This window comes from Oryza glaberrima, chromosome 2 (genome assembly GCF_000147395.1).
Source record: "Oryza glaberrima chromosome 2, OglaRS2, whole genome shotgun sequence".
In the NCBI taxonomy this organism is placed as follows: Eukaryota; Viridiplantae; Streptophyta; class Magnoliopsida; order Poales; family Poaceae; genus Oryza; species Oryza glaberrima.
In genome coordinates, this window is record NC_068327.1 from 31,500,144 (window position 1) to 31,510,959 (window position 10,816).

General features: G+C 46.5%; 1 protein-coding gene across 1 annotated transcript; it reads right to left on the bottom strand.

The window, feature by feature from the left end:
• Positions 1-7,869: 7,869 nt before the first annotated feature.
• On the bottom strand, positions 7,870-9,600 carry LOC127761696 (zinc finger protein 8-like). Its single transcript, XM_052286021.1, has one exon. The coding sequence runs from the start codon at positions 9,186-9,188 to the stop codon at positions 8,358-8,360; it is 831 nt and encodes a 276-aa protein (XP_052141981.1). The 5' UTR covers positions 9,189-9,600; the 3' UTR covers positions 7,870-8,357.
• Between the last annotated feature and the right edge of the window lie 1,216 nt (positions 9,601-10,816).

Below are 10,816 nucleotides of genomic sequence, written 5' to 3' on the forward strand. Positions count from 1 at the left end.
TCCTCGCCATCACACGCCCGCGTCGGGGCACGGGACCGCGCGCCAAGCGCCAAACGCGCGTGCTCCGAGGGCGTTTGCAAATGCAAATATGCAACAACGCCCGTGAGCCGCCGTGTGGCCGGCGAGTGCTCGGCGCTCGCCACCACCATGGCACCATAGGCGGACGACCTTCCCGGGCGTCACAGACGGAGCACGGGCAAGAGACAAACCCGACCTTCCCAGGTGGCTCGATCGTCTCACAGACGGAACACGGGAAGCGACAAGTCGACAACCCGGGGCGCCACTGTTTGGGATACAAATTATATGATGCTGCAGCTCGCAGCTCTCTGCAGGTGCGTGCTGCTACTGTGCTCGGTCCTCTGGTGCCGGATTTCTTTCGAGAGAAAATGCCGTGGAAATGGAATAGTTTCCGTCACTTCGGTCAGCTGAGTTGCACACTCGCACCACATGCGTTCGCCCAGTTTGTTTTGACTACTGGACAATGGACATGGCGATTTGGCGAGACCGTCAGTAGTGGCCGACGTATAGCAGTACTAGTAGACGAGACGCACATGGCTCAACGTGACAAAGGCAACGAGTGCTAGCTGCTTGTTGCACTGGTTCAGTAAGAAAAACGAAGTCAAATATGATTTGAAGTGTATTAAACTCCTCCGTGTAAGCTCGTAGTCTAATGGACTATCCCATCATGGAAATGAGTGGACATGGTGCCCTTGGACGTACGCAGTAGCTTGGATGGTATAGAGTACTACGGTATGATTATGTCCTGCACTTAGCATAGATTCGATTCGCAGGTGGAGCAATTAGCATCCTACTATAAGATGATTGTCAGGATTCTATTGTCATCATTAGGGCTCATGCTCTGCTCCATTTCTTTTACAGCTAGGAGATGCTCTGCAACCTTGGACTGACTAGTGTTTTTTCCTGAATGTCCTAAATTGCAGGCAATTGAAAAAGAAATTTCTTGTCAGGGATCAGAATTCAGAAGTACTCCATCCGATTATCTAACTTGTTTCAGGGAAAAACAAACTTAGAAGCATGAACTAGCAGAACCTGCCATCGTCACACTATCTGTATTTTAGTAGGAGGACCGCTCAGGCTACTCCTACTTCACAAGTCTTTTGCAGCACATCTCCAGAAGATGCAGTCATCCAATGAGACATACGCCTGAAATAGTAGCCCATGCACCAAACAAAAATCTGCGTGATTGAGACACTTAATCGCGTGCAACGACGAGAAAGAAACCGATTAAAAATACTGAGTAGCTGGGCTGGTGACTCATCTGCCTTTGTTTACTGGCATAATGCCATTCCGCTCCAAGGCAGGCAGGGTCCTACCAGACTATCAACCATCGAGATTAAGATAATCGATTCCTTGCACCTTACAGAATAATAATTGTCCGGTCGCATGCCTGCTCTCCCAGAATAATACACCACTAACATTACGAATCATTAGCCATGGAAAAGCTCTCAGACAAGACAAAAAGACCCAATCCATACCGTATAAATTATAATCATATTCCAGTGATCAATTCATCCACTGCAAGCACTATTCAGTCTTCACACAAACAAAAGGAAACGAAAACGATAACTCCGGAGACGTCGAAGCGAGGGGTGAATTGACTGTTGTTGCCTTATCAGGTGTGTGTATAGTGTATACTCCTGTGAGAGGAAGCGTGACTTGTGCGTGCCGCCGACAGGAGCCCAGTGCCCTCCCTCGTTTGCTTGCAACCACGGCGGGTCTGACGAGCTGATGGGCACGCGAGACCCATCGAGAACGTGACGGCAACAACAACAGCAACAACCAACTATTTAAGCCAGGCTGTTGCTGTCGAGCGCGACTTGCGTTGCATCGCGGGCAGCATCCATGCTCTCTCTGCCACGACAACGCGACGGCGAAAGCTGCACTGGATCTCTCTCTCCAACATGCGACAGATCGCCGCAAGGGCGTACAACGTGCGAAGGCACGGCAGCGAACGGAAGTGCGACGAAAGCGAAAAGGGGCCTCACGGGCCAAGGGGCCGAAACGCGCGACACCGGTGTGGATTTGGAGCAATGGCCCAGTATGCGTTGGCGACTCCGGAGCTCCAAACTTGGGCCGAGTTGCTAGGCCTGGAGAGCCCAAGATGAACTGGAGGAGGAGGAATGCAACGTTGTGGGCTTGGTAGGCCATGAAGTGGATACCGTTCTTTCTCACCGGGCAATCAATCTATAACGTGGGCTTGTTGCGTCTAAAAATTGTGAAAGTCTGGTGTGTCGATAGTAGATCGATGGTTACCTCTCGATAATTCCCTATGATGGAACATTTATATTTCTATTTATAAATTCAGTCTATAACTGCGAATGCGAATTCGTAGACTTATCTTGGAAAAATACTATCCTGACATTGCAAGTCCGTTGGACTTTGCACATATATCCATCACAAGGGAGAAAGAAGAGACTGGTTTCTCTGGGCATAATTAGCGAGATGACCAAGGTGGCGGTGAAAAGGGCAACAGGCAAGCCTAGTAGAAAAAAAAACGGACAGACGGTTAAAACCAAAAAACCAGAATCAGCATCCTTGACGGTTTAGTTCGCTCACAAGACCGTCCCTGTAATTGATCCAGAGTGAAATGGTTGAATGGTCTAGCTTTTCATACTATGATGGCAAGGTAGTGGTGGTGCTACCGTGGCCATCAACGGATGCAGAAATTTGATACATCGGTATTATAATATGTTGATTGTGCTTAAACCGTGGTGTTATCTTCTACAAAATAAGTATTTTAGTAGTAGGTTTGCCAAAAATCGTGGGCGTCACTTGACCATAACCATTACACTGCAGATCCACCCCTGGCATTGAGGGTCAAAGGAGGTAGTGGGTAAGGTTGAAGATGGAGGCTTAAAATCTGAAGTGGTTAGTCAGTGGAGCTGTTGAAAACAAGGAAGAAGGCGAGGCGGGGGCATGCCGTTGCCGCTCGGAGGAGAGGCGGTTGGGTTAGGGGGAGGGGAGTAGGGCACTAGGGCAGGTCCCACCAATGGTGACGGTTGAGTAGAACTGTAGAGGGGGATGGTATGAGTGTTGCAATCTAGGATAAGGAGTGGCTAACATACCTCAAAAGGAAGGAGAGGAGATCGAGAATAAGTTTTCATATTAATGTAGCAGCACGAATCTTTTGATGCGATGAACCGTCCAAAATAATTAAAATGACAAAAAATTATGGGTATTTTCATGTGACAAAAGCTAAACACCCAAGTAGAATAACATATAGGACTACATATTTGTGATTTACTTTGTACACGTTTTGTGTACACGCATGTGTTTGTTTGGGTGGGGGTGGTATATTTTTGTCGTTAGGTAGGAGTACTTGTGAGTGGTGAGCTGATGATGCTATATGCAGTGTCCCTGTGTCAGCATGAGTGGACCACGCAGCTGTCACGAACATAGGAGTATGAGACTGAGATGCAGCAAAACCTTTTCTAGCATTACATGGTGAGCAACCAGTAAACCCAGCTTTTCTTTCTACTAGTGGAGATGTTACCACGCAGCGATGCACCCCGAAGGAGCAATGTTGAAGCTATAGGTTCGTTGTTTGCCCCTGCGCCGCTCTGAGCACTGTGTATGGCGCAGTGAATCATCACCGCTCTGCCCTAGCTCAGAATTGTTTCTCGTGTCAGATTGATTGTACTTGTACAGTTATAATCTCGTCCCTTTCCTGGCAACACCAAGTACAGCCAACACTGCTGGTCAATAGATTCTCCTATTGTCGTCGTTCATTCATAAAAACAACGAAGTCCTAAGACCTAGCTAGGCTACAACCTCTGATTATATATGGCTCTATCATATGAGATGCATATCCAAATGCACCTAACTTCAATAATGATGATCAGGCCTTTATATAGTATATTTATGCGGCTAAATTCGTCTGTCGCTTTTCGCATCAGCAAGTAATTAACAGTTCACAGAGATATATCGATCGCGTTGAAACACTAGTAATCTCTCCGTCCCAAAAAAAAAACAAATCCTGTTTTCCATGTCCAACGTTTGATCGTCCGTCTTATTTGAAAAAAATATGAAAAATAATTAAAAAGACAAGTCACACATAAAATATTAATCATGTTTTATCATCTAACAACAATAAAAATACGAATTATAAAAAAATTTCATATAAGACGGATAGTTAAAGTTGGACATAGAAACCCAGGGTTTGCCTTTTCTTTGGGACGGAGGGAGTATCTTGCTAGAAAAAGTTCATGCATGTTGACGTCGAAAGATTGAGAGATCAGCGGGTAGAATCTTTCAGTCACCGTACTGTGACAGATTCATGATCTAAAATGATGCATGCACGATGCATGATGCAGGTCTGGGGATAATATTACGACCATATACTACTTCATACTGTTAGTATATATGAGTAGTGCATTTCAATTAACAGTATGAAGTTAAAATTCCCCGGAGAAGCCAATCATTTTCTGCTTAACGACGTCCCACCCTATGCAAACATACAATTCATATCTTGATGGGCAGTACTGCAGTGGGTACCCATGATTTTCACCTTAAAAACCGTGCCAATCACAGCATGCATGCAAATGGAGACCAGATCATTCATTAGGGCGGATGCATATGCATGCATCTCGTGTCAGATCGGTAGGTCGATCGATCCATATGCATCGATCGATCTGCTGCAGCCAGTAAGTATATATAGCCTGCCCCCACCGCATTGCATCATCCAGTCGGAGTACGTAGGCAGCAGCAGCCGATCTGTCTCCGATTGGCGCCGGCCGGCCGCCTGCCCGCCTCGGCCCGGCCCATGTCTGCTGCCTTGGTGTCGGAAGCAGAGCTTCGCTCGCGTCGTCGTCGTCGTCAGCTAGCAACTGATCAACAGTTGCGCTAGCTGCAACGTACGACGAGCGCGATGAGATGAGCAAACTCGCCGTACGTTACAGCTAGCGTCTCGTACTGCTCCGGCCAGCGCGCGGCCGGCCGGCTGCCCGGATCGGAGTACCACCAACTCTCGCCCACTCGCATTCCGATGCGGTTAAGGCTGCACATGCTAGCGCGCGCGCCCGGTACGTATAGTAGTACAGTACGTGCTTACAAACAGCGGCAAGAACGAAGAGCAAAGAAATCTGAGAAAGATCAATGCGTCGTCGTCGTGGTGGTGCAGGGGAAGCACATGGATTGAATCAGTATATAGCCTTAGCTGCTGAGGCGAAGACGCGAGGTGAGATCGTGATCAGATCGGTGATGAGTGGGCGGCAGTAGCTGAACTACTGGCCGATCTGCGCATCTACATGGCTTCGCTCTGCTGGGCACAAGTACAGCTGCATGCTGCATGCGCGCGTCTTCTCTGGGCGCTGGTCCTGCATTCATGCATGCCCGGCAACCACTGCATGCGACGCGGTGGTGGTGGTGGTGGTACTGACTACTGGCTGCTGCTGTTGCCTCCTGCTGGAGCTGGACGCATATGTCATATGTGCATGCAGTACTACCACCGCTGCAGAGCAAACCAATTGGCATGATTCAGTGCCCCCTATTTAGATCTGTGGAGAGTCTCTTGATGCTGTGTGTAGTAGTACTGATCATCGCTGCATGCACCTTGCTGGCCAGCAGTGACCTGTAGCTTTCTATAGCTTCGGTGTGTGTATGATCCTATATATCGTGCGTCATGACATAGCAGTATATAGAAATAGTTAGCTGCATCTGGCAGCAGCATCAGCTTGATAGCTAGTATGCGGTGCGCGCAGGCCTATCGCCGATCTCATTGTTTGTCTCTGTCCTTGGCCTGCTTTCTTGCTTGCCTCTCCTCTCCCCCTCAAAATTGCATATTGTGCTTTTCTGTACATGGGACATCCATGCATAGAGCGCAGATCAGTTCTCTCTGCTCTTCTTTATTTGTAATGGAATGATAATTGAGGTGTTTTTCGCCGGAGAAATTAATCATCAATTCCGCATGCATGTTCCAGTTTCTGTCCCTAAGACCAAACTTTATTGCCAAACCAGTGACTTTGTATCTGAATGTTGTCTGTCCTGATGCGTTTTAATTATCTATGGCTATAGTATACACATCTGAAAGAACAAAATGGTTGCATAATAAGTAGTTGAGAGCATGCATGAATTGACGGAGATGATCGACTTCGGCTTTTTTTGCAGCATCTCTTTGAGCTTTGCTGGCTAGCTCAGTACCGGATTCCGGCACAGCATGCATGCAGCCGTGCATATTGGAGTAAAAGCATACTATAGGAGTAAAATTAATAACGATCGAAGCACTGCAGACTATGTCAGGCTGCTGTGCCACCAAATGACGACAAGAACGTCGACCGAAATTGAATTTCGTAAAGTACGGGGGCCGTACGATGATCGATGTGCAATGCAATGCAATGATCTATTAGCTGTTCTGAAAATTCATGACGTGTGGCCGGTGGTTACATATGTACTTGATGAGATTAATTCAGGCTATTTAATCAAACTATGTACACGTACACCACGAGGAAATCCGTGGTTTTGTGATCTCAGTTACGTACGCGTATAGATGGTCAGTAGATCCAGTAAATGTTTGTACTGTACTGTGTGTTCCTAGGCTATTAGCCCAGAATGTTTATGTATGACAGGCTGCATTTTCTCCCGATGTATTGATTAGACTTAGAAGTAGTACTAGCTAATGGAATTAGCAGCTGGTCGTACGTACATGTGTAAGTACATCTCATGTCTCGATTTATATGGCGCTGAATGATTATCATCTATAGTAGTTCATATTTCTTCATGACATTTGAGACCCAGAACTTTTTTTATACTAGAAAAATGATGAGCTAATCACACAGTAGCGCATTCCATTTTTTATTTTACGGGTCCAATTTTCTGTCTCGGACCCTGTGAATACTCTTTATTGATTCTTTTTCCTCCTCTATCAATATAAAGTGGTAAAGCTTTTGCTTTTCCTTAAAAAAATTATTGTTCACTAATATGATGCTAGCTACTATACTTTTGTCCCATTAATTCGATCATCGCGCAGGGGTATAAACAAACGGAAAGTTATCCTCCGGGATTGTCTATTAGGGTTTAGCTAGGTAGAAAAATCAGACTGACTAAAATTCTATGGAGAGGTGGGTCAATACCGTAACGTAACTAGTCGCCAATCTATATATTGCACAGACTATTATATATACTGATACTACAAATAATAAAATTCTAAAGTTATGCTAAACATGTTGATTACCTTTTTGAATTATTGTAGCTACTTATATTAAAAGAACAAGTCACATATCAGTTTCAACTTACTAATTAATTTAATTTTGAACTTTAGTTAGAATATATTAACTTAATAAAATAATAAAATAGAGATTGCAATCTAGGTACCATATCACATATATTAATTACAAATTTTTAGATTATTAAATTAGAGCCATGCTATTTTCAATTGCACGATTTATTAAACATGTACTATGCATGGTCACGATAATTAATACGATGCATCAAATCAATGGCCAGAGTTTATGGTTAATATGAGAGCTTTCTTGAATTATCCAGTTAGTCCATGAGACCATAGGGAAATCATTACTAGCTAGTTAAAACAAATCATATGTGTGCTATGAAATTCTTTTCTATGTGCGCTTTTAATTTATGAAAATCAATTAATACACCCTCATGTCCGTACAATATTAATTGCACGAGGAACAATTGTATTTTGCATTTTAATTTCTTGTTATATATCAGCAGCCTTTTCCTTCACGTGCCAATCTGCCATCAGTAAATTATTATATTACTGATCATCTATAAGAGGAAGGCCAGAAAGTACATGAAATACACCTGGCTTTGGCAGATGGAGCACATGCTCAAAAGAGCCATCTCTGAACAAAGCAATTCAGATGGACGTATAATTGGGCCATGGGGTGGAGGAAAAGAAAGGTCATGTACACTATATACATACGGGCCCATGTACGACAGTGTTGGATCCACACATTTTCAATCTACTGCTGCGTGCTGGAACCGTTCTTCCACACACATGCATACATTTCTGTGGGTAAATTAATTATTCCTGTTTATTCAAGCAAATTAATTAATTTAATTTCCTGTTTATTCAAGCAAATTAATTAATGGAATAGTTTTTTCTTCTGTGTTTTCTTTGACTTTTCAAGCCAATATTGATATCCATAACAAGTGCATCTTTTGCCGTTTTGGAATTGATTTTTTTTTAACTGATCTTTGCAATTCGAAGGATTTTCTTTTTCTTTGCCTGGTAAAAATAAAGTGGCAACACAAGCTAGGTAGCTAGCTAAACTTGGATCCGGACAAGGCAAAAAGAGTAGATTATTTAAGCTATGAGAATTAACATACCCTTTCTTGCGACTGCTAATCCACAAGAAGAAAACCTAATTAGACATGGATTACAAATGGAGGTCCAAGCTGACACCCTCCTTCTGCCCCAATTCACACCTACCTAGCATCTCCGGCGACGTCGACGAGCACGACGACAACGAAGGCGACGAGGACAGCAAGCTCATCGGCACCATCTCGTCCTTGCATGCCACCTCCCCCGCCGCCGGCGTGCCCGCCACCGTAGTAGCCAGCTTGTCAGCGCCCTGCCTGCCGGCCGTGCTGCCGAAATTCTCCGTCGGCGGCGGCACGCTCCACAGCCCGGCCTGCACGGGGCTACCGTTGATGGGCTGCGCCATGGAGCCTGGCCCGGCGAAGGCGCCCGGGGCGGCGCTCGTCCACATCGGGTAGTGCGCCGGCGGTGGCGGCGGCGGCGGGTGGTGGTCGAAGCGGCCGCCGATGTGGTGGTGGTAGTTGAAGAGGCCGTACATGTGCCCCGGCATGTAGCGGTGCATGGCGAGGGAGGCCTGGAGGTGAGCTCGCTTGGCGTGCTGCCGCTCCCTCTTGTGCGCGTTCTGGTGGCCGCCCAGCGCCTGCGACGTCGGGAAGTTGCGGCAGCAGTAGTGGCACTCGAACTTGCGCTCCGCCGCCGCCGTCGCGGCGCCGCCGTTCTTGGTGCCGCCGTCGCCGCCGTTGCTGCCCTCTGACGTGACCGTGCTGCCGTTGGCCGCGTCGGGGGAGCCTGCACCGGCCTCCGTGGGCCGCAGCTGCAGGTCGTTGGAGAACTCGCAGCCGAACAGCCGGATTGTGTCCCGCGCCTGCTGCTGCGGCGGCGGCGCCGGCCGGATGAACGGCAGCTGCGAGAACGAGTCGACGCTGCGCATGTCCTCCGGCTTCGCCATGGCCGTCTAACCAACCAACCAAGCTATCTGCTTCTACGTGAACCAAAACCAAGAATTAACCACCCAACTCGGGGCAATTCTTGCTAGCTGCTGCTATATCTTGCGTCTCCGCGCTGAAGAAATTGGCTACGAGTTGGTGTGGTTTTAAGGGGATATGGGAGTTGTAAGCTGGGGCGGAGGAGAGGGGGACGAAGAGGGGGACCATGCAAGAAGTAAGAGCAGAGGGGGACTACCAAGCTTAAAGCTCCCCCCTCTCTCATCACCAAGTACAAATGCAGCTGCAGTGGCAGTTGCAGTTGCTGCTTGTGCCCTCCCTGCCTAGCTAAGCTACTGCTAGTGCAAGCTATCGCCTCATCAGTCTCACACAAAATGACACAAAACATTAACCCCGGCCCATTTCTTTCTCGGCAAATATGGGACTAGTACATATACGTACTCACACAAGTGCAGCTATAGCTACCGAGCTATAGCTAGACTGGTTAGGTATAGCTAGCTACAGAGAGAAATTAAAATCTGGTAGTGTTTATTTTCTTTCAAACTTCTAAAAATTGTGACACATCATATGCTTAACACATGTATGGAGCATTAATATGGACAAAAAAAACCAATTGCGCACTTTACATGTAAATTGCGAGACGAATCTTTTGAGCTTAATTACGCGATGATTTGACAATGTGATGCTACAGTAAAATTTGCTAATGATGGATTAATTAGGCTTAATAAATTTATCTCGTAGTTTACATACGGAATTTATAATTTATTTTATTATTAGTCTATGTTTAATATTTTAAATGTATGTCCGTATACTTTAAATTTAGCACACGAACTAAACACGGTCTCTGATGATTTTTTTTTTTTTTGCCCTGTCCAGCTTTCATGCATCTGTAGCTATCAGTGGGCATCAAGTGGGGGGAGATGGGTAGTGTGACTCCGTCTATCCGTCGCTCTCTCCCTCCCCTCTGCTGCCTCTGGGATTGGCTGTAGCCGGGGGTTCTTTATGGGAGGTTGGCTTCTTTACAACATGAGAGACCGCAGGTGGTCCTCCTGGGGACGGCGACGTGCTCGATCGCATTCTGCTTGCTTGCTTGCTTGCTTGCAATATTGCTCTCTCCCTCCCTGTTCATGCTGCTGCTCCTGCTGCTGCAGCTGCATGATTACTGCATGCCGGCCGGCCGGTAGTGCAGCAGTCATGCATGCATCGTTTGCATGCGAGTTTTTATCTCTTTATAGCTTTGCGCGGTGGTACTGCTGCTACCATCGTTTGTAGATCGATCGATCGATGTTCTATGGATGGCATGGCATGGCAGCAAGCTGCTTCAATTCGTTCGTTTCTCTCCGTTTCTCCGCCTGTCGATCGATATGGTGGTATCTTTTTGACAACGCGGTTATAATAATCGTGGGCGCGCGTACGTACGTGTTCGATCGATGGCGCGCGCTGCGTCGATAGCTGGGATCCACATGCATGCTTGATTGCTGGATCGAAAGCTAGCTAATTGAGATAGCCAGCTGAGTGCTGCAGTTTTGAGATCATGTCGATCTCTACATATACTCCATAGCTGCTACAGTAGCTTTTTTTCCCCCTCCTCTCTTTTTCTGCAGGCTTTTGTAGACCTTTTCTTTTTACGGAA

What these genes read in the sequence shown, in the direction of transcription:
- LOC127761696 (XM_052286021.1), bottom strand. Translation starts at nt 9,188, where the DNA reads ATGGCGAAGCCGGAGGACATGCGCAGCGTCGACTCGTTCTCGCAGCTG.